The sequence below is a fragment of the Chelon labrosus genome (assembly GCF_963514085.1).
Source record: "Chelon labrosus genome assembly, chromosome: 1".
NCBI classification, from domain to species: domain Eukaryota; kingdom Metazoa; phylum Chordata; class Actinopteri; order Mugiliformes; family Mugilidae; genus Chelon; species Chelon labrosus.
The window spans coordinates 27,424,934-27,447,826 of NC_140337.1; the positions used below are offsets into that span (position 1 = coordinate 27,424,934).

At 47.1% G+C, this 22,893-nt stretch overlaps 1 protein-coding gene across 1 annotated transcript; it reads left to right on the top strand.

Annotated features, from left to right (window-relative positions):
- Positions 1-4,659: 4,659 nt before the first annotated feature.
- Positions 4,660-21,536, top strand: otud4 (OTU deubiquitinase 4). The gene is made up of 21 exons (XM_084565703.1): positions 4,660-5,072; positions 5,500-5,583; positions 5,739-5,789; positions 5,874-5,920; positions 7,636-7,708; positions 8,029-8,110; positions 8,535-8,688; positions 8,934-8,988; positions 9,074-9,176; positions 9,478-9,542; positions 10,745-10,845; positions 10,935-11,029; positions 11,104-11,272; positions 12,210-12,342; positions 13,473-13,529; positions 13,614-14,265; positions 15,229-15,969; positions 17,146-17,186; positions 18,557-19,190; positions 19,946-20,022; positions 20,108-21,536. Exons 1-21 carry the CDS (start codon positions 4,932-4,934, stop codon positions 20,525-20,527), a joined length of 3,975 nt encoding a protein of 1,324 aa, XP_084421829.1. The 5' UTR covers positions 4,660-4,931; the 3' UTR covers positions 20,528-21,536.
- The last annotated feature ends 1,357 nt before the right edge of the window (positions 21,537-22,893 follow it).

Here is a 22,893-nt window from a genome sequence, read left to right on the forward strand (position 1 = left end):
CGTGGCTAACGTCAGCTAACGTCTTAAAGGAGCCTCAGTCCGCCACCGTCTCATCGTCCCTTTGAGGATTTTTAAGTCAACGAGGTTTCTGGAGGACGGCGATGATATTTCTAATATTTGTGTTGTATATTGATAAATGTATTTGTGTTTACATAACTACACGGGACTCCCAGGAGTCTGAAATGTCTTAATTTAAAGTTGCACTACATGTAGGTTTGCTGAGACATAAAAGAAATCGATTTAGAACTCTTAAGCCTTTTTTTAAGACTCCGCCACAAGTGGTTTTCAGTTGTTCGCGGCCAAACGTTGTCTCTGCAACAATCCATTTTCTTTTTATTTTCATTTTATTTCATTTTATTTTATCCAGGACTACCAGCTGATCAATGGCTGGGATCGGGCAGAGTTAGCTGTTCAATAAAGTGTCAAATATATTCATTTTATTTGATGAGTATTATTTGGTCGAAGGGTTTGTTTGTCCCTGTCGTCTTGGGAGCCATGTTTTCCGGGGCAAACGCCACTGGTAGGGTCTCCCCCCGGCAACCTGTTCCTGGTGGAGCTGCCTTTAAAGAAATGCAGCTAATGTTCACATCTGTTTTGTTTGGGTTGCGTCTATTGAAGACCGGCAGCCGTCCTGACTTGACATCGGAGTCTTTTCCGTCTTCACGTTTCGTCCAATAACCACACCCGGCTCATGGTTACGACGTGAAAAATGGTTGTGACGTCAGTCGCAAGTCGTGAGAACTGTTGGCGTCCAGAAGCCGCTAGCAAGCTAACGGGTTCTTCAAAATTTATTGCACGGAAAAACAGCAGTAAAGCTCCCTCAGTGTGAACGACAATCATTCAGTCCCTTATTTTATTTTTTAAATATATTTTATTCACAGTTCAGATAAGAGACGCCTTAAAACAACAGAGCAAAATGGCCGCCAAACAGCTTCTCTTCAAAATGAAATCAGCATGAGCATGGTTCAAAAAGTTGTCGATATTCTCTTCTAACAACCACGATGCTTGATTTTATCTGTGACGTTTAAAAAAAAAGCTTGTTAGCTTAGCATAAAGACACTGGAAACATGTAAACAGCTGACTTCTGCCCAAACACAGTTGTTTTTTTACCTGTGACATAGAAACTGTATCATCAGTAGCCGCTAGACTCCCCAACAACGTTTGGCTAAAGTGAGAGAAAACTGGTGTTAGCGGTAAATATGAAGCTAAAACGCTCGAGTTTAGCTTTAGGGTTTACGCGCCAGCAATGGCAGTGAAGCTAGCTTTCATTCGGCTAACATTAGACACTTGTTAGCATGCCCAAGCTTAGCATAAGCTTGTTAGCTTAGCGTAAAGACACTGGAAACAAGGGCAAACAGCTAGCTTGATTCCCAAACATGAGAAAACTGACATTTAGTTTAGATTTTAGTATGAAATGTTTCATCAGTAGCCTCCAAACCTTCGCTGCTAACAGGCTAACATGAGCGTAAACTGGTGCTACTCTCTGCAGAGCTGATTAATATTTACAGTTAATTATCCACCATCTCTTTCACGTCTAATTATTATTTTCTGTGCCGTAACCCTTTACTGTTTGCAGCCCGTGTTGAAGGGCAAGCGCTAAAGTTGTCTAACCTGTTAGCTGGTGCAGAGAGTTTACTAAACGCCTGGATGAAAATAAACAAAACAAACCACGGCCTCACGCTGCTGAACGCTACAGATCCGTGAGGCTCAAACACAGAGAGACTCTCAGAGACGGAGGATTTGACAGAGAAGCCGGGGATGAAGGTCACACGCACCACTCACCAAACGAGTGGGAGGATAAGTGTCAATCGCCATGGGTCCCGTGTCCTCCTCGCCTGGTTGCCACGGTTACCTGGCATGTTGTAGGTCTCCATGGCGGCGAGCAGGAGGCCCCCGTCCATTGGCCGGGAGCGGCTCCGCGAATTTGTTGAGCAGCGCGAAGGCCGCACTCTCCCCCGTGCACACAAAGGTCATTATTAGATTTGAGTAAATGGTGTTAGAGGAGGGTGAGGGTGAGGGTGAGGAGGGGGGAGGAGGAAGGAGGCGCAGGGTGTCAGTTAAAGCTGCCAAGGACGTTTCATGTCTCATGTTTATGGAGGCATGAAATCCTGCTTAGCTCATATTATGCTGTTTAGAGAGTTAAGACGAGAGGAAGTGATGTCACTCTCAGGTCTGTGAACACGAAGCGAGACGTTCGTTAGCTTAGCATAAAGACAGGCCTTTATTTCTGTCCGAACATAAAACTGACATTTAGGTCCCGTTCAGACCCGAGTGATGCACGCTAATGGATCTCTACCCACTGTTGTTTCAGAACCATGAACAGCTGTTTGTTGTGTGTGTATCGTGACATGATACGCATTTTGGAACACGATTAACAGAATCTAAATCTTGAAGGCTAGGAAGAGCTACTGCTACCTGAGAGGCTAACAAGCCAGGAAGAGCTACTATTAGCTGGGAAGCTAGGAAGAGCTACTATTAGCTGAGAGGCTAATAAGAACACAAGCTACCTGGGAGGCTAACAAGCCAGGAAGAGCTACTATTAGCCGGGAAGCTAGGAAGAACTACTATTAACTGAGAGGCTAGGAAGAGCTACTGCTACCTGGGAGGGCTAACAAGCCAGGAAGAGCTACTATTAGCCGGGAAGCTAGGAAGAGTTACTATTAGCTGAGAGGCTAGGAAGAGCTACTGCTACCTGGGAGGCTAACAAGCCAGGAAGAGCTACTATTAGCCGGGAAGCTAGGAAGAGCTACTATTAGCTGAGAGGCTAGGAAGAGCTACTGCTACCTGGGAGGCTAACAAGCTAGGATGAGCTACTATTAGCTGAGAACAGCTACAACAGCCCTGTTGAGTAGGTGGTCTTTAATGTGACCCAGGATTCGCTGTGTGTTCACATTTCTAAAGGAAAGAGGTCACATGTGTCCCAGACCACCTCTCCATGTGTGAACTGAGACCAGATCTGTCAAGCATGTCCTGGATGTCTTCACACCTGCTGGTTAAGCTGGACATTTCTGATCAGACTGCAAACAAACAGAGCTGTTCATTGTTCTGAAACAACAGTACGTGTCGATCCGTCGGCTCCATGTGCTCCTACCAGGTCTGAAGGAGGCGCTGGGGGACACTGTCACTAGGTGAGAAAATCCACATCAGTTTCACGTTTGTTGCTAAATAGCTTCAGAGTCGGAAAGTTGGAGTCGGTGCTGAGCTGCTATTGTCGTGTAGCGGCTAACATGACGCTGTTTGTTTCTATATCTTTACTGTATAAACAAAACTAGGAAGTCTGCGACCCCCCGAGTCTGCTCTGATTGGTCGGCTGCAGTGGCCTGAGTAAGCCCCACCCACACATGTTCAAACTGAGAACCAAAGCAGGGGGAGGGAGGAAAGCATTTCATTGGATGCCAAATTAGAACCGCCCACACGTGCATGATGAGTCATCAGCATTTTGTGATTGTTTTAACTCTAAAAAATAACTTTAATGTACTACTATATGTAGAAAATTACTTTTTTTTTTTACAATACCGCGCAAGATGCTGATAGATATGTGACGTGTAATGTAATATAAGTGTTATGTAAAAACCTCAAACTTGATTTTTAAGGAGATTAATGAAGGAATAACAGGAAGTCTGTGAGCTGAATCCAGATGAGCGGTCACATGGACGCAGTGTTAGCCAACACCCAGCTTCTCTCTGCTCCAGGACTGAAAATCAATAATGCTGCCAGCCACAGGAAGAGATGGAGGAACCGCAGAAGGCCAGAGGAGGAGAGGCTGAGGGAAAACGAGACTCAAGGAATAAAGACAGAGTAAAAGCATCCCATTTACTTCATTATTCTACAGCAAAATATATCGATTGTTTCAAATAACAGTCATCTTAGAAATCCTCAATGCTTCAAGAACATTAGCTGAGTACTTTTAATTATTTACATATATATTTGTTGATGAAATTAGTCAAACCCTTTTGTTCTTGCAACAAACAAATATTTGAAAAGTGACATGTTAGTGTCACGTAGCAGCTTGAAATAGACGGACGTGAGTCATTTTACGAGAAAAGGCAAAGACTTTAGTACAAGTAGCTGCAAACGTTGAATTATAGATATATTTAAATCATTAAATTAGTTGAAGAAATAAATTTTTATCCTTATTTCTTTAAACTGTACGTATATGTTCTCTTTCTGGTTTCCTGCTCAGATCTAGAGTTTAATTAAATTAATATAATATATATTCTACTTTGAATTTGTTATGTTTTTTCATAATTTCATATTTTTTTCTTTTATTTATTTATTTATTTACATTTTTTTGGCTATAGTTTTAAACCATATTCGCGGCTTTTATATTGAAAGTATAGCGTCACGCGCCGGTACGACACCGGAAGTTCTGCGTGATCGTAGTATGGCTGCTATTTAAAAAGTTTCTTTGAATTAAATAACTCACTAATTCTGTTTTATTTAAACTGGAAACTATTTTTTAAATTGTATTTTTAAATTGTATTATCTTCTTGTAACGGACATCACGACGCGGTAACGTAAATAGAAGCTTTTATTTTGTTGTAAAACAGGAAACGCTCCGTTGAAGCTGCATCGCAGACTGAACTTGACGCCGTAGAGAGAGACGAAGAAGAAGAAGGGGGCGTGGCGCTAGCTGTTAGCCTGCGAGCTAATATTGACTGTAGTACTTTCACTTTATGACAAACAGGAGGAGTACCCTAGCTGGGATGAGCAGGGCTTCCTGGAAAACGAAACTGGAAACTGTTGTTGTTGTTGTCTCGGGCGCCATCGAGTTCTCGGATGTCGTTATTTGACACTCCTCGGGAGCGATATTGACGACTTTTCACCCCGCGGTGTGCTAAAGTTTTCGCCCGTTAGCCGTCCGTCCGAGCCGTCAAACGCGCAGGTAGCGTCGCTCGCCAGCTAGCTGTTAGCGGCTAACGCCCGCTAGCATGGACAGCGGCGGAAGCATGCAGGGAAACGAGGAGAGAGGAGTTGAAAAATTGATGGATGACTACTTGAAATCGCTCGGCTACCAGCGCAAGAAGATAGCCAAAGACGGGTCCTGCCTGTTCCGGGCTGTCGCCGAGCAGGTAGAGCGGCTAAGAGCGAATGGAGCAGAAAACAAGCAGCGCGCTAAGTTTCCTCCCTAGCTAGCCCCGTGAGCACAGGTGACAGACCTGGGCTTGTTTGTTGTGCTGAGGCATGCTAGCAAGTGTCTAATGTTAGCCGAATGAAAGCTAGCCTCACTGCCATTGCTGTCGTGTAAACCCTAAAGCTAAACTCGAGCGTTTTTTAAACTTTAATCCCCGAATAACGTTAAATTCAAGCTTTTCTAAACGGACCTCCGGCACATAAAGATAAAACGATTACCTGTGTGGGTTTAAGATTCAGTGCATTTTTTTAAACCCCTTACTTGATCTAAATCTGATATTTTGTGTTTTTATTATAATGTGTGTGTGTGTTTATTTCCGGAGTATAATTTAGTTTTACTCGTTGACCTTTGACCCTGTGCACCAGGTGCTGCACTGCCAGAGCCTTCACACTAAAGTTCGGGCCCAGTGTGTGGAGTTCCTGAAGCAGAACAGAGACAGCTACGAGGCGGTACGTAGAGTAATATAACCAAGGTTTATTTATAGTTATTAATAAATAAATAACTATAGCTTAGACTTAGAAATAGACGTTGAAGCAGAGCTCTTCCTCTTCTTCTTCCTCATTGGATTTCATCATCCTTGCGCCTCCTCTTCCTCCTCTTCTAGTTTATTGAAGGTGACTTTGAGGATTACCTGTTCAAGCTCCGGGACCCGCAGGTAAGCCCTCTATCGTTGCCTCACACCGTCATCCTGCAGTTTTTTTAATTTGCTTTTATTCAGAATAATCTCTTGTTTTTGCAGCAATGGGTCGGCGAGGTGGAGATCAACGCTCTGGCTGTCATGTACAAGTGAGTAAACTTTCTGGATGATATTTGGTTCTTTTAATATTCAGCGTCGGCCAATCTGATGTTAAATGTCCTAAAGGTGGTCTCCTGTAGGTTCATAAAGTCTTTCCTTGTCTTTCTTTGTTGTATTTGTCGGGACGGGTGACTTCCTGGAGACATTTAAGGGCCGGTTATTGCTACTGACTTCCTGAATCTAAAAGCAGTTTTACTTAGTTGTGAAAGAGATACAGCGACCTGAGTGATCCGGTCACATGTGGCCGAGTTATAGGCAATTTAGACTTCGTGACGTCCACCTCCCCAAAAATGTAACTACGCGACACAGACCTCAAGAGCTGTGATTGGTCCACTTGGTAGTAGCGCATTTCCTCTTTACTATTTCCGGCTGCTTCTCCGTCGCTGCAATTTTCTGCAATTGATTGTTTTGGATCAATAAAGATGGAGCACATGGAGGAAAGATTAACTGAGGAGGTTCAGAGTTACAAACATTTGTACGACTCGTCTTCGGCGAAATTTCGGCAAAAGTTTCAGTCGCCGTTGTTGAAGGTGAAGCAGGAAGTAGAAACAAAAATTAACCCGACTGGTAAAAAAGACACAGCGCGACTAGTGTCTGACGATCGCCGGCGTAGGCTACGTACGTAGGTTACGCCGTCCATGTTCTTCTTCTTCCGCTTATCCGGGTCCGGGTCGCAGGGGCAGCAGCTTCAGCAGGGAAGCCCAGACAGCCCTCTCCCCAGCCACTTCAGCCAGCTCCTCCGGAGGAACCCCCAGGCGTTACCAGGCCAGACGAGAGATATAATCCCTCCATCGTGTCCTGGGTCGGCCCCGTGGGACATGCCCGAAACACCTCTCCCGGGAGGCGTCCGGGAGGCAGCCTTACCAGATGCCCTAGCCACCTCAACTGACTCCTCTTGACGTGGAGGAGCATCGGTTCTACTCTGAGCTCCTCCCGTATGTCCGAGCTCCTTACCCTATCTCTAAGGCTGAGCCCGGCCACCCTACAAAGGAAACTCATTTCGGCCGCTTGTATTCGTGATCTTGTTCTTTCAGTCATTACCCAAAGTTCATGACCATAGGTGAGGATTGGGACGTAGATCGACCGGTAAATTGAGAGCTTCGCCTTTCGGCTTAGCTCTCTCTTCACCACGTCGGACCGGTTAAGCATCCGCATCACTGCAGATGCCACCCCGATCCACCTGTCGATCTCCCGCTCCCTCCTACCCTCACTCGTGAACAAGACCCAGAGATACTTGAACTCCTCCACTTCCATGTCCCGCAGTAGCTTAAATGAGCCTTAAAAGTACAGACAAGACGGATTGAGGACGCAGTTGAGGTCCAGTCCAGTCACTTAGAGGTGGTCTGGGACGCTTGTGACCACGTTCCTTTGATCGTAACGTCCTGGGCTCATTGACAGACCACCTACTCAACTGTTTGTAGTTCTGAAACAGCGGTAGATAGAAGTCAAGTCACGATCTTTAAATATCTCTTAAATGTCCTTGAGTTTGTCTCCTGTAGCTTCCTAAAGTCTGTCCTTGTCTTTCCTTGTCTTCTCCTAGAGTCGACTGGATTCAGTCCAATAAATCTTTCTGTCAGAGTTAATGTAGTGTGGAGAGGGTAGCTGGTACCTTGTGTTCTCTACTCCAGAAATGTTCTGGTCGTCCAACGCTGCCATAAACTAATATGCGTACTTACGAGCGTCGCCTCTCTTTGTCTTTCCGTAGGAGGGACTTTCTGATCTTCCAGGAACCCGGCAAACCGGCCGTCAACATCACAGACAACAGCTTCAAGGACGAGGTGAGACCGACTGAACACGTCCAGCTCCTGAAGTCCAGACTGATTCACTATTTGTGGTTTTTATAATAATCTGCTGTAGAAGTATTAAAAACACAAAATGAAACATTAATCTCATTCATTTCTTAAATAATTATCTTCAGAAGTTTAGAAAAATTATGCAAATCTGAAATCTGAGAAAATCCATAATTTTTTAACTGGCTAAATGTAATCACCTGTAAAGTTTGTTTTCGCCGTTACGTTCATTGAACTTTCCCTTATTTGCTTTTTATTACCAGACGATGTGACTTATTTCCTTGAACCCTGTCGTCTCTGTCTCTCAGGTGCTGTTGTGTTTCCTGAACGGGAATCACTACGACAGCGTTTATCCCATCAATCACATTAAGAACGCTGCTCTGTGCCAGTGTGAGTTTGAATATTTGTGTTTTTATCTTACTTGTGTGGGCGGCACCGTGGTGTGGTGGTTAACACTGATGTCTCACAGCAAGAAGGTTCTTGGTTCTAATCCAAGGTCCATCTGGTTCCTTTCTGTGTGGAGTTTGCATGTTCTCCCTGCGTCTGCGTGGGTTCTCTCAGGTTCTCCAGCTTCCTCCCACCGTCCAAAGACATGCTGGTTAGGTTCATTGGTGATTCTAAATTGGCCATAGGTGTGAGTGTCTCTCTGTGATAGACTGGAGACCTGTCCAGGGTGGACCCCGCTTCTTTCCCAATGACAGCTGGGATAGGCTCCAACTCAACGACCCTTCACAGGACAAGCGGTTACAGAAGATGATTGAATGAATGAATCTTACGTATGGTGAAGTCTGATAAACGTGTGCGTCTCCTGCAGCCATCCTGTACGAGCTGCTGTATGAAGGCGTGTTTAAGGTGGACCGGGGCACGTTGAGTCGGACCGGCCGACCGTCCCACAACCTGATTGACGACAACATGGCCGCCTGCGCCAGCAGCGACGACTCCGACCTGGAAACGGGCGAAGCGCTGTGGTAGGAAACACGTCAACTCACTTTAAATGAATATTGACCCCAGTAGTGAAGAGAAGGTGGAGGTTTTTAATTCACCCAAGAGCTGATGACTATTAGAGTGGCTCCTTATTTTATCAAGAAGACCGACTCTATGTCTGTGAAGGTTCTCCAGGTTATATATCTAACCCGACTGGTAAAAAAAAAAGACGCAAAAAAAGACGCAGCCAACTCTAGTAAATGTATTTTGTGTTTTCTTTATGAATCAGGGTGGAAAACGGAACAAGCTCGACTTCTACGAGGTCCAACGGCCAGAGCTACAGGGTAACGATCAGACGCTTCATCGAACACGCTTGTCGAACTTCCTGCTGCGCCCGCTGACGTATAATCTGTTCTGTTCTGGTTCCAGGGTCGCGGCCGTGGCCGGCAGCTGCCTGAGAGGGTGAAGCGATCTCTGAACCCGACTCTGCTCAGAAACGTTGAGTACGACGTCTGGATCAAGACCAAGAAAGGTGAGGTGAAGGAATGTCTTTAAAAGATAAAATGGTGTATTGGAGGTAGTTATGTCACGATCGGTATCGAGGCCGATCCAGGTATTTTTGAAGTGATTACTTCAGTATCAGGCTTCAGCCGAGCCAGAAAATAAACAAGAAGAGGAACCAAAATCAAACGTTTTCTGTTGTGTGGATGAAGTTTAATCTGGAAAACGAAGTCAGTCAGACAGAAATTAGTGGATTATAACAATGTGGAAGTAAGGAGGTTGTTTAAATACTTAAATCATAATTATACATTTTTCTCTGTTTCCTCTTTTAGCCCAACAGAAGATGGACTACTGTATCGCTGCTGGGATGCATTTTACTGTAGGAGACCACTGCCAGGTGTGTTTGTGTCTCTTAGCCTCGTTTCCACCTGGTATTAATGTTTAGTTATAGGGTTGCAAGGTTCCAGCTTTAATTGCGTGTGTTTACAACTGGGATTAAAATGTGTCTCCAGGTCTAATCTCAGTTTCTCGCTCTGTATGTAAATAATCACCGACGTCATTTGGAGAGCAGTAGAGTATTGTTACAGCTGCTGTTTCAAAACAATGCATCATTATTTGCCGGTGTTTCAGAACCGTGGATTTCTTTCTGCCGTTGTTTCAGAACCGTGGATTTCTTTCTGCTGCTGTTTCAGAACCATGGATAACTTTCTGCCGTTGTTTCAGAACCATGGATTTCTTTCTGCCCTTGTTTTAGAACCATGGATCACTTTCTGCTGGTGTTTCAGAACCATGGATTTCTTTCTGCTGTTGTTTCAGAACCGTGGATTTCTTTCTGCTGCTGTTTCAGAACCATGCCATGGATCTCTTTCTGCTAGTGTTTCAGAACCATGGATCACTTTCTGCCGGTGTTTCAGAACCATGGATTTCTTTCTGCCAGTGTTTCAGAACCATGGATTTCTTTCTGCCAGTGTTTCAGAACCATGGATCTCTTTCTGCCGTTGTTTCAGAACTGTGGATCACTTTCTGCCGTTGTTTCAGAACCATGGATTTCTTTCTGCTGTTGTTTCAGAACCATGGATCTCTTTCTGCCGTTGTTTCAGAACCATGGATCTCTTTCTGCCGTTGTTTCAGAACCGTGGATTTCTTTCTGCCATTGTTTCAGAACCATGGATTTCTTTCTGCTGTTGTTTCAGAACCATGGATCTCTTTCTGCCGTTGTTTTAGAACCATGGATCACTTTCTGCCGTTGTTTCAGAACCATGGATTTCTTTCTGCCGTTTTTTCAGAACCATGGATCACAATCTGCCGTTGTTTCAGAACAGAAACCGAGAAAGACTTTACAGGTTGTTCCAAAACATGTATCATCTCCCCAAGTCATGGTGCACACACAACAAACAGCTGTTCATGGTTCTGAGACAGCAGTAGGTGGAGACCCATTAGAGACATTCAGACAGAGTGAGATCAGATTGGAGATGCTGACTGGAGACACATTTTAATGTCAGGTGTGAACACAGGACATTTAGGCTCTGAATGGGACCTTATGTGTGTGTTTGTGATTGGTTGTCTATGTCTTCTAACTTCTTTGGGCATGATCTTCAGGTGCAACTCAACAGCAGTGGGCGGAGCTACAACGCCACCATCAAAGAGGTGCCTCCCAACAACGGCCCAGTGACCGTTTATATAGAGGATCTGGGCAGGAAGTAAGTCACCTGAACAGCACTAATGCTACACCGCTTATCTAGTCGTCCTCTAGTTGCTGTGTTTGACTCGTTGCCGTTGTGTTTTCCAGACAGGTCCCTCTGTGGAACCTTCGTCCTCCCAGCGGCGAGGGCAACTGGACCGCCGTGGTCAACCGAGACAAGAGGCTCAGCAACGGCCATGGAGGTAGTGGACGCACATTTATCAAACCGTTTTTAATCTGGTGCAGATCATAAAAACTCTCTCTCTCTCTCCTTTAGAGTGGGAGGAAAGGGGCAAGGGGAGAGGAAGGGGGAAGTCCGCCCAGGCCGCGCCCTCTTCTGTTTCCCAGGCGACGGCGGCGGGGTCCGGCGGGCGCGTGCAGAAGCAGAACTCCTGGCCGCCGCAGGCCGCCGCCGAGGAGACGGGTGGAGCGCCCAAACCCAGCAGGTCGGTGTGAGGCCAGTTAAATCACGTGTTCCTCTGGTCGTCCCGTGTCTTTGAGGAGGACAGTTTGTCCTCTGGTGGACGGTCCCGGCACTGGTTGCCGTGGTAACCCTCTTGTATATTCTTAAGGGTAACATAAATATAGAACAGCTGCAGCTCTTCGTCTCTTTGAAACCGATAAACTGTCACTGATGATAAAAGTCCGCTGTCGCCACGGTGATTCAGGTGGTAGGAACCAAAATGGCGGACGGTGGTTCTTCTGGTGTTTCCTTTTCCTTCCTCCTTTCTTTTTCTCTTTCTATGTCGTTATCCTCCGACTGCTTCTACTCCTCCTTTTCTTTTCCCACTTCTCCTCCTACGTCTTCGTCCTCCTTCTTCTTCTCTTGCGCCTCCTCCTTCCGTCTCCTCATCTCCTTTGCTCTTTTCTTTGTCTGCTCTCATCTCTTTGTCCTCCTTCTTGCCCTTTTTCTTCTCGTCATCTTCCTCCTCTCTCTTCATCTTCTAGTTCCTTCTCTTTTCTTCCTCCTCTTCCTTTTCCTTTTCCTCTTCATTTCTCTCCTCCTCTTCCTCCTCCTTCCCAACTTCCTCTTCCACTATTCCTCCCCCTCTTCCTTGTCTTCTTAATTTTTCTCCTCCTCCTCTTCCTCCTCCTTCTCTTCTTCCTTTTCCTCTATTCCTCCACCTTTTACTCCTCTAACTCCTTCTTCTCCTTCCCCTCCTTGTCATTCTTCATCTTCTCCTCCTCCTTCTCTTCTCCCTCCTCTTCCTTTTCCACGTCCTCTTTATTTTTCTCCTCCTTCTCATCATCCTCTTCCTCTGTTCCTCCTCTTCCTCTATTCCACACCCTTTCTCCTCCTCCTCCTCCTGTCTCCAGTGGATGTGGTGCTCCTCTTCATCAGTAATCTTCTACAGTGATTGACCTTTGACCTTTGACCCTCAGGAAGTCGACGGGTTCTCTGGAGTCGGCGTTCGGTCTGACGGAGGAGCAGCGACTGGCCAAAGAGGAGGAGGAGAGGAACGTGGCGCTGGTGGAGATCCAGCTCAGAGACGAGTACAGCTTCCCTGCTCTGGGGGTGAGTGGACAAAAACACCTCCTGGAGGAGGAGGAGGAGGAGGAGGAGGAGGAGGGTGTGGTGGTAACCGTGGTAACCACTACTAATCATCTACCAATGAGTGGACATCAGGGTAGAAAAACTAAAGATGGAGACGTTGGAGACATCTTGGTTGTCTTCTAGGACATTCAGGAGTGGAGGAGGAGGAGGAGACACTTTTTCTCTTTCTTCTCCTCCTCCTCCTCCTCCTTCTTCTTCCGTCTTCTTCCTCCTCCTCCTTCTTCTTCTTCCTTCTCTCCTCTTTCTCCCCCTCCTCCTTCATCTCCTCCTTACGTTTTCCTCCTCTTTCTCCTCCTCCTCCTCCTCCTCCTCCTTCTTCCTCTTTCTTTTTCCTCCTCATCCTCCTCCTTCTTTTTCTTCCTCTTTCTCCCCCTCCTCCTTCATCTCCTCCTTACGTTTTCCTCCTCTTTCTCCTCCTCCTCCTCCTCCTCCTCCTTCTTCCTCTTTCTTTTTCCTCCTCCTCCTCCTCCTTCTCCTCATCCTCCTCCTTCTTTTTCTTCCTCTTTCTTCTCCTTCTTTTTCCTCCTCCTCCTTCCTTCTTCTTCCTCTTTCTCCTCCTCCTCCTTCTTCCTCTTTCTCCTCCTCCTCCTTCTTCTTCCGTCTTCTTCCTCTTTCTCCCCCTCCTCCTTCATCTTCTCCTTACGTTTTCCTCCTCTTTCTCCTCCTCCTCCTCCTTCTTCCTCTTTCTTTTTCCTCCTCCTCCTCCTCCTTCTCCTCATCCTCCTCCTTCTTTTTCTTCCTCTTTCTTCTCCTCCTTCTTTTTCCTCCTCCTCCTTCCTTCTTCTTCCTCTTTCTCCTCCTCCTCCTTCTTCCTCTTTCTCCTCCTCCCTCTTTCTCCTCCTCCTCCTCCTCCTTCTTCTTCCTCTTTCTCCCCCTCCTCCTTCATCTCCTCCTTACGTTTTCCTCCTCTTTCTCCTCCTCCTCCTCCTCCTCCTCCTCTTCTGTCTCCAGTAGACGTGATGCTCCTCCTCGTCACTAATCTTCTACAGTGGTTGATGTTTTGATGTGGACACATGTTTATCTAGATCACATCGTTTTGTTGTTGTCTCCATGGTAACCGTTTGATCTCCCCCCCCATCTCCGATTCTCAGACTGAAGGAGGGAAGAAGAAGGGAGGAGAGAAGAGGAGATCTCAGAGGAGCAAGACGGTGAGTTCAGGTTCCAGCTAAAAGTTTTATGGTTGATCAGTAAAAAAACGTCTGACGTCTCCTCGTCTCCTCGTCCTTCTACAGAAGAGTCCAGTTGAGGACGTCAGAGCGTCGTCTCCCTCTGCTGGAGACAAGCCGTCCTCCTCTTCCTCTCCTCCTCTGACCATCACTACTGCTCCTTCTGCACCAACAACTACAACCTCCAAACCTCCTGCTGCTCCATCCTCAGACTCCGTAAAGGAGCCCGTGGCCCCCAACGTGGCCCCCAACGTGGCCCCCAACGTGGCCCCCAACGTGGCCGCCAACGTGGCCGCCAACATGGCCCCCAACGTGGCCGCCAACATGGGCGCCAACGTGGCCCCCAACGTGGCCGCCAACGTGGGCGCCAACACGGCCGCCGCTCCACCGACTTCTCCTTCTCCTCCTCCTCCTCACCCCATCCCACCTTCCTCCACTCCCTTCACCTTCGTCTCGGCTGTTCTCCCTGCTGCTGCTCCCCCCGCCTCCTCTTCTTCCTCTTCTTCCTCCTCCTCCTCCTCTAAACTTCCTGCTGCCTCCCCTCCACCTCCTCCTCCCACCTTCATCGCTCCCATTGCTCCTTCTCCCACCGCTGCACAGAGCTTCACCCGGTTCTCTCCACCCATCTTCCACTCCCCTAGTCCACCACCCTCCTCCTCCTCCTCCTCGTCTCTCGTTCGTCCAACTGTCCAAGAGTCTCCGCCGGCTCCAGCACAAAGTAAGAAAACACTGTGAACTATTAGTAATGAGTTTCTTCCTAGCCTAGCCACCAAGCTAACAGTAGCTCTTCCTAGCCTCCCAGCTAACAGTAGCTCTTCCTAGCCTCTCAGCTAACAGTAGCTCTTCCTAGCCTCCCAGCTAACAGTAGCTCTTCTTAGCCTCCCAGCTAATAGTAGCTCTTCCTAGCCTCCCAGCTAACAGTAGCTCTTCCTAGCCTCCCAGCTAACAGTAGCTCTTCTTAGCCTCCCAGCTAAAAGTAGCTCTTCCTAGCTTCCCAGCTAACAGTAGCTCTTCCTAGCTTCCCAGCTAACAGTAGCTCTTCCTAGCTTCCCAGCTAACAGTAGCTCTTCCTAGCTTCCCAGCTAACAGTAGCTCTTCCTAGCTTCCCAGCTAATAGTAGCTCTTCCTAGCTTCCCAGCTAATAGTAGCTCTTCCTAGCTTCCCAGCTAACAGTAGCTCTTCTTAGCCTCCCAGCTAATAGTAGCTCTTCCTAGCTTCCCAGCTAACAGTAGCTCTTCCTAGCTTCCCAGCTAATAGTAGCTCTTCCTAGCTTCCCAGCTAACAGTAGCTCTTCCTAGCTTCCCAGCTGAATTGAATTGAATTGAATTGAATTAATAGTAGCTCTTCCTAGCTTCCCAGCTAACAGTAGCTCTTCTTAGCCTCCCAGCTAATAGTAGCTCTTCCTAGCTTCCCAGCTAACAGTAGCTCTTCTTAGCCTCCCAGCTAACAGTAGCTCTTCTTAGCCTCCCAGCTAATAGTAGCCCTTCTGAACAATCAAGCTAATAGTAGCTCTTCCTAGCCTTCCAGCTAATAGTAGCTCTTGCTAGCCTTCCAGCTAATAGTAGCTCTTGCTAGCCTTCCAGCTAATAGTAGTGCTTCCTAGCTATTATTAGCTCTTCTTAGCTTCCTAGCTAATATTTCCTGACTGAAAGCTAACGCCTTGTGTCCTCTTTTATTTCAGATTCTTTGCCAAATCCTGGAGACAGTCTTTCAGCATCTCAGACGTTTCAGACGTCTCTGTCCCAGAACCAGAACCAGAACCAGGACCAGATCTCTGTGTCCCAGCCTGAGAAACAAGCCCCGCCCACTTTACCTCCCATCCAAACCCAAAGTCGAGCTCCTCTCCCACAAGTCCAGATTCCTCAGAGCGACGTTGAATCCTCCTCTGCACCACAATCCCACCTCCAGCCCCAGTCTGGGGTGACCCACATCCAGCCCCCTCAACCCCAGGGAGCTTCCTACCCCCACACCTCACAGGGCTCCCATTCTCACCCCAACATGCTGCCTCCTCACCCCTCCCAACTCCCGTATCCTGCCTCCCTTTCTCTCTCCGCACCCCCGACTCATCCCTCTCCCCAATATGACAACACCCAGACTCCGAATGAAGCGCCTCCTCACCCCGAGCACCCTCCTCCTCACCCCGAGCACCCTCCTCCTCACCCCGAGCACCCTCCTCACCCCGAGCACCCTCCTCCTCACCCCGAGCACCCGCCTCACCCCGAGCACCCTCCTCACCATGCACAATTACAGCCTCCCCCTCCCCTTCCTCACCCTCAGTCCATCCCCGGAGCGGTTCCGGTGCAGCAGCTGTCCCAGCTATACCAGGACCCTCTGTACCCCGGGTTCCCCCAGGGAGCAAAAGGCGAGATTGCCCCAACGCCGTCTTTGTCCTCCAGCACTTCAGGGGACGACCTCCCCCAAGGTGAGTGGGACGGAAAATACAGCATTTGTAGTCAGTGAATATTATGAACAAACTGTTGTCTCCATTTAAGTCTCCAGTTTGTCCAACATAGTCCAACATAAAGTGGCGTCCCCAGGGGTCTGGTCCGTATTTAGAGACACGCTACCCGTGGCCTTACGAGACAAAACGAGACATTTAACCTGAGGACGACACAGAACAATAAACTCGACGTTTATTTCACCGACAGATTCACAGTGTTTCTAAATCTGACCACTACGTACGTTTAACAGTCGTACACAGCAGTCAGCCGTATCATTAGGACCACCTGGCTGTTGAGGCCAGTCCTGTTCTTCCTCCTCGTCCTCCTCTTACTCTCCTTCCTCGTCCTATTCTTCCTCCTCGTCTTCCACCTTCCCTTCCTCCCCCTCTTCCTCCTCTTACTTCTCCTCCTCCTGTTCCTCATCTTCCTCTTCCTTCTTTTCTTCCTCCTCCTCTTCCTCCTCTTTCTCCTCCTCTCCTTCCTCTTTATCCTCTACCGTTTTCCTCATCTTCCTTTGTCTCCCACCCTCTCATCCTCTTCCTCCTCTTCTTCCTCCTTGTCCTTCTCATGCTGTTCCTCTTCCTATTTCTTCCCCCTCCTCTTCCTCCTCCTCCTCTTCTTCCTCCTTGTCCTTCTCATGCTGTTCCTCTTCCTATTTCTTCCCCCTCCTCTTCCTCCTCCTCCTCCTGTTCCTCATCTTCCTCTTCCTTATTTTCTTCCTCCTTCTCTTCCTCCTCCTCCTGTTCTCCTTCCTCTTTATCCTCTTTACCGTTTTCCTCATCTTCCTCTTTGTCTCTCACCCTCTCTTCCTCCTTGTCCTCCTCATCCTGTTCCTCTTTCTGTTTCTCCTCTTCCACCTTCCCTTCTGCCTCTTCCTCCTCTTTCTCCTCCTCCTTCTTCCTCTTCCTTGTTCTCCTCGTCTTCTTCTTCCTCCTCGTCTTCCATCTTCCCTCCCTTCTCCTCCTCCTCCTCTTTCTGGTTATTCTCCTTCCTTGGACCACTGTTGATCGTTATTGACGATTGTCTGGTCATTTTTTTTTTATCAACTTTTGAGGACAAAATGCCCAACTTGCTAGTCGTAATGTTATGGCCGATTGTCCTACGTCCACCCAGAAATAAACACAAAATGACATGATTTCATTTCTTCTCTTCTGCAGACGTCAACGTCTTGAGGTTTTTCTTCAACTTGGGCGTCAAGGTAAGACTTTAATAATAATAATGATCTGTTATTAAAACTATTATAAACTGTTTATACATCGTGTGATGTGTCTACACATAAAATAAGATCATGTGTTTTGTCTCGGCCCGTCTTTAAATTACTGTAATAACGTGAATATTGGATTTAGCGACAAATAGCAGCGTCCTGTGGAGTTCATCAGTTCATCGTCATGAATACATGATGCTGTTGAGATGTTTTATTCTGTGGAGAAACGTATGTACGATTAAATAACGGCGAATCAAACTGATTTATATTAAACAGTTTAACTTTGCTAGCTAGCGCTTCTAAAGTTTAGCTAGTTCACGTTACGTCTGGAGTCGTCTCCTTCAGGTTTTGACCAACTCTGTAAATAATTGTAAAAATCAAGAGAACAAACATCGGGTTTTCAAAAGCGGCGGGAACGTCGGCCTTTATTAGTGAACAACATAAATTGCAGGAGGCGTTGTTTGAGACGTGCAAAAATATTTCCGATTCGTTCTGAGACCACGGCGGAGTGAACTAGACCCTGGCGGTGGCGGACACCATGTTGGCTGTAAAACGCAACATCTCCACTTTCAGAAACTGTTGGAAACATGTTAAGCATAAAGCAAACCACACATTTTATATTTCTTTTTCATATTAAACAGCTCTGATGTGTTTCTAACGAGCTTTAGACGTGTTGGTAGATTGATTTTGTTAGCTATACTCGAGCTAGCAAGTCTTTATGCTAAGCTAAGCTATCAATTTTCTCCACTTTCAGAAACTGTTGGAAACATGTTTCCCGTAGTATCGTTTTATTGTTTGGTGACAAAGCAACGATGGTTCAGGAACAAAAAGTTCGAGGTGTTGCCTCCAAATGAGTCAGATCTCAACCAATCCAGATTCTGTGAGATGTTTCTGGACAAAAAAAAAGTCTGATCCACGACGGCCCAACCTCTAAACTCAGAGTATCTGCTGCTAACGTCCCGGTGTCAGATACAACAGCCCACCTTTACAGGTCTACAGGAGTCCATCGGCTTTTATCAACACCAAAGCACCTTGACTTTGTATTTGGTTGTTTAGACTTGACAATTCCCGTCTATGGTCTCTGGGGGATGGGAGGACACGGGACAGTCATTCTGGTGGTGTACTTGACGCCCATGAAATGCATTCTGGGACACCTGATTGTTACCTCACAAGATGTAACCTTGATAAAACGTACGGGGCAAGAACACATCCTGGTGATAGGAACAGACTAGAACGGACACAATGCTTCGACGGGTCAGGGCTTGTATTTGATGGCAAAGTTTTGGCGGGAAAGGGGGTCCTAATGTTATGGCTGATGAGTGTATGTTCTGTATTTGATCCCAGTCTCTGCTCTTTCCTTTCAGGCCTACTGCATGCCCATGTTCGCCCCCTACATGTACCTCCTCCCCCTGCAGCAGGCCCACACCGTGCACCCCAAGCCCACTTCCCGCTCCCCTTCGCCCCACTACCCTCCCCCCAACTTCCCCTCCAAGCTCCACGAGTCTTACCCGCCCCCCCAGTGCCCTCCGGCTTCAGCGCCTCCTCAGTACGAGGCTCAGCTTGCCGAGGCCCCCCGTCCCAGTGAACCCTGCCTAAACCAGGCCAGTCACCGCGGGGTCAACCAGCCTCCTCCGCCTCATCGGATGCCCGGGCCCTCGCTGCCGCTGCAGCAGATGCCCGCGCCCCGAAACCCGAGCTACTCTGTTGGGTATCCCGCCCCTGCTCCTCAACCCTACACAGTGCCCCCACCCTCATCTCAGGGGTACCACCCAAGTCAGAGCCCAGGACACCCGCTGTACCCTCAGTTCCCCCCGACCTCTATGGGGTATCACTCTTCATCCGCCCCTGAAGAGGTCGGCCAGGGCTCGATGGAGCGGATTCACCCCAACGACAGTGACCCCATTCTTGGCCATGGTCGCATCAGAGTCCCTGGTCGTGTGGAGAGTCCTAGCGCTAATGCTAACAACAACAGAATGATGATGTATTCTCACAATTTTGGTACGTCAACCAAAAATAATGAAGTAATTAGAGAAGCTGTTACTTGTTCTTCCACCAGGGGGCGCCAAAAAACGCTAAAGAACGGCAACTGGACTTAAGTCTTCAGTTCTTAAAGAGTGGTGGTGGTGGTGGGGGAGGGGTGGTGTTCAAATAGGAACATTTGTTAACAACCAGATACTCACCTGTAATTGGAGGATACTGTTTGAGTCCTAAGTCTCAAATGAGTGGTACCAAGGTGTGAACGGGGGTGAAACCCTACCCCCCAACCGGCCTGTGAGAACCAAAGAGGCTACTTTCATTGTTGTTGTTAGCATTAGCTACATTAGCAGCACACTTAGAACTCGAGAAACTGCTCGGATGAAGCGTCTTTGAGAATCTTTAGGGAAAGTAGCTTCTTCGGTTCTCACAAGCTGGTTGGGGGTTAGGGTTCTCAAAGATGTTTCATCCGAGTAGTTTCTCGAGTTCTAAGTGTGCTGCTACTGTAGCTAATGCTAGCCACAACAACAGAACGGTGTTGGTTCCTCCCAATTTTGGTAGCCAAAATAATTCCGGGTAAATTAGAGATGCTGCTGCTCACTTCTTCCACCAGGGGGAGCCAACGTTCCCAGTGTAGCTTATCCAAAAAACTGGACTTGTAGAGTTCCTTGAAGACGTCAAGTCAAGTCTAGTTGCGTCTTTTAGTGTATTTTTTATGACTGAGAACCTTCACAGACTTAGCGTAGCTTGTAATTATTATTTTTTTTTTCCTCCATCAGGCCTCAAGAAAGACACCGGTGAGAGTTTGCCCCGAACGGTGCTGCTGGTCGACCCACCGCTCAACAACACCCCCATAGTACGTAGCCACGTGGTAGTAATTGACTCGTTGTGGTAGCATTATGCTAAGCTTTGCTCTCTCTCTCTCTCTCTCTCTCTCTAAGCTTGCGATAGTTCCAGATCCAGATGTTAAGGATGTCCAAGGGTCTATGGGCATGACCATGAAGTCCAGCAGCAACAACAGCAGCAGCCCCAGCTCTCCGTACCGGGGCCACCGGAAGCCGTTCAAGCCCAACAACAAACCCTACACTCCACCGGGCTACGCCGCGGAGCCTCTGTCCGTGGGCTGCAGCACCGAGGACGACTGGGAGGAGGGGGAGGGATTCAAACCCGGAAACCTGCACCACGGCGGAGGGCAGAGGAGGAGCTACAGAGGAGGAGGTGGAATGAGAGGGAGGGGGGGCCACGACGCGAGGAGTCGATCGTACAGAAGAAGGCAGGGAGGAGGAGGAGGAGATATGGGGGCGGGGCATAACTATGTCCAGTATAACTCCTCCTACATGGGGCGGGGCCGAGGATACTAGCACTCTTTTTCTTCTTCTGCTGAGCTGGCAGGACCGGCGGCCGCGTTGCACGGAAAATTCGTAACTCCAGTTTGTGCGTATTGAGCGCGCCGCGGTCCTCGTTGCAGCAGAAACACAAACACTATCCTTGTTTTGTTCTTTTTGTTGTTTCGTCAGCGCCTTAGCTTAGCACGTTAGCATCGACGAGCACAAGTTCTGAACAGTTAGATTATCGAGCTCTTGGGAGATTGTAAACGACAAATGTTTGCTGATTAGCGACTTAGCTTAGCATAAGGACTGAAAACTCTGGTAAAGCAGCCCAATCAAATGACATTTAGATAAATAGCCGTAGCTTAGCATAAAGCAACCCACACATTTTATATTTCTTTTTCATATTAAACAGCTCTGATGTGTTTCTAACGAGCTTCAGACGTGTTGGTAGATTGATTTCGTTAGCTAAACTCGAGCTAGCAAGTCTTTATGCTAAGCTAAGCTATCAATTTTTTGAAGGTAGCTTCATATTTACAACGGGGGGGGGGGCGCGAGACGGCAAATGATTTCCTTTCAGATTTTCTTGGATCACTTGAATGCTGCGTAAAAACTACGAGCTTAGCATCTTAGCATGTTGCACACTCTGAATGTATCGCAGCTGAACAGCTTCAACCAAATACGGCGAGCGCTTCCTGTTAGCACGAGTTAGCTTCGAGACAAGTTAGCAACGGGAAATCTGATGTAAAAAAAACGTTCATGTGCTGCTATGAATCTGGTTTCATCTCGTTTGTTTTGTTTTATTTAGGTTTGTCGTGACGCTGTTTGTTTGTTCCACGTCCTCTGGGGTTGTTGTGGTTTTTGTTTTTGTTTTTTTCTTCTTCCTGCCTTTCACTTTTGATCGACCTCTGTAGAGATTCAGTGCCTTATGTTCTCACTTTTACTGTCTGAGAAACACTGCTGTACAGAACACACACAAAAAACAAACGCGCTGTTTGTTGTTGATTTTTCTATGTGGTTGAATAAATAAAACTTTGGTTTAGATGCTGCTCTTGTTGACGTCTGTCGGTTGCGTTTTCCAAACCTTGGATTTTAGGGAACTAAAATGTTTTACGACCACAATAACGTAAAAATGTTGTGAAATCATTTACAAGGAACTTTATTTAGACGCTGGAAACAAAAAAACCCTGTGGGGGGCGGTCCCAAGTTAAAGTCGTTGCAACTTTTGAGGCGACGGCCAATGGGAGCAACAGATACACGTTGATTGACATGTGACCTAAAGGAAACTACGTCTGGTCCGTGTACTTTTTCATTTTTGATTTTAGACTCTAAAACACAAAAAAAGCAGTAAGAGTTTATTTGATTTGTGTTCATGTTTGACTTAAAGTATCTTTCTCTTTTTCGTTTTAGACCACAGAACGTCCACAGGTGGGGCTAAAGGGTTCCTGGGTAAAGTTCGCGCAGGCTTCAGTGAGTTTTCTTTAGTTTGTTTTTTTGCGTATTAGTACTTGTAAATGTAGTATTTTATAGTACCAAGCTATATGCTGTACAGTCGAGGCCAAAATTATTAGCCCCCCTTGTGAAATTAGACAAAACTCTCGATTTCTCTGGAAGTGACCATTAACAACAAGTGTTTATGTTGCATTTGTTTCCAAAATAACAAAGACAAAAGTTTGATTAGAGTATTTTATTGCTGCACTGAATAGAAACAAGAAAGGGCAAAAATGAGACGTCCAAAATTATTAGCCCCCTGGCCATTAATAGTCAATAGTGTTATCTAACCCTTTCTGAGCCACAGCTGACAACAACCTCTTAGAGTAGTTCTTCACTAGGTTGGCACAGGTCTCCTGAGGGATTTTGGCCCATTCTTCCATTGCAAATTGTTCCAGTTGGTCCAAATTGCGTGGTTTCTGAGCACCCGCCACAGATTCTCAACAGGATTGAGGTCTGGGCTCTGTGGGGGGCCACTCCAGGACCTTGGTTTTGGTATCCTTCAGGAACTGTTGGACCAATTTCAATGAGTGCTTCGGGGTCATTGTCTCGTTGGAAGACCCAGCGACGACCTCAGGATAGACTACGAGCAGATTTCTGCATATTATTCCTCAAAATTTCAACCTAATTTTCTTTTTTTCATGATGCCATGAACCCGAACAAGGCTCCCCACAGCATGATGCACCCACCACCATGCTGAACTGTGGGAACTGTTGAAGGCCTCTCCCTTTCTTCGCCACATCCATGTGCCCAAACAGTTCCAGTTTAGTCTCATCAGACCAAAACACAGACTTCCAAAATTCATCTTTACCTAAGTCTTTGATTCCTTTTATGCTGATTGAACGCTCAGGTGTTGTCAGGAAGCCAATCGACTGCACAGGTGTGGTTTGAAACCTGATTGGTTAATT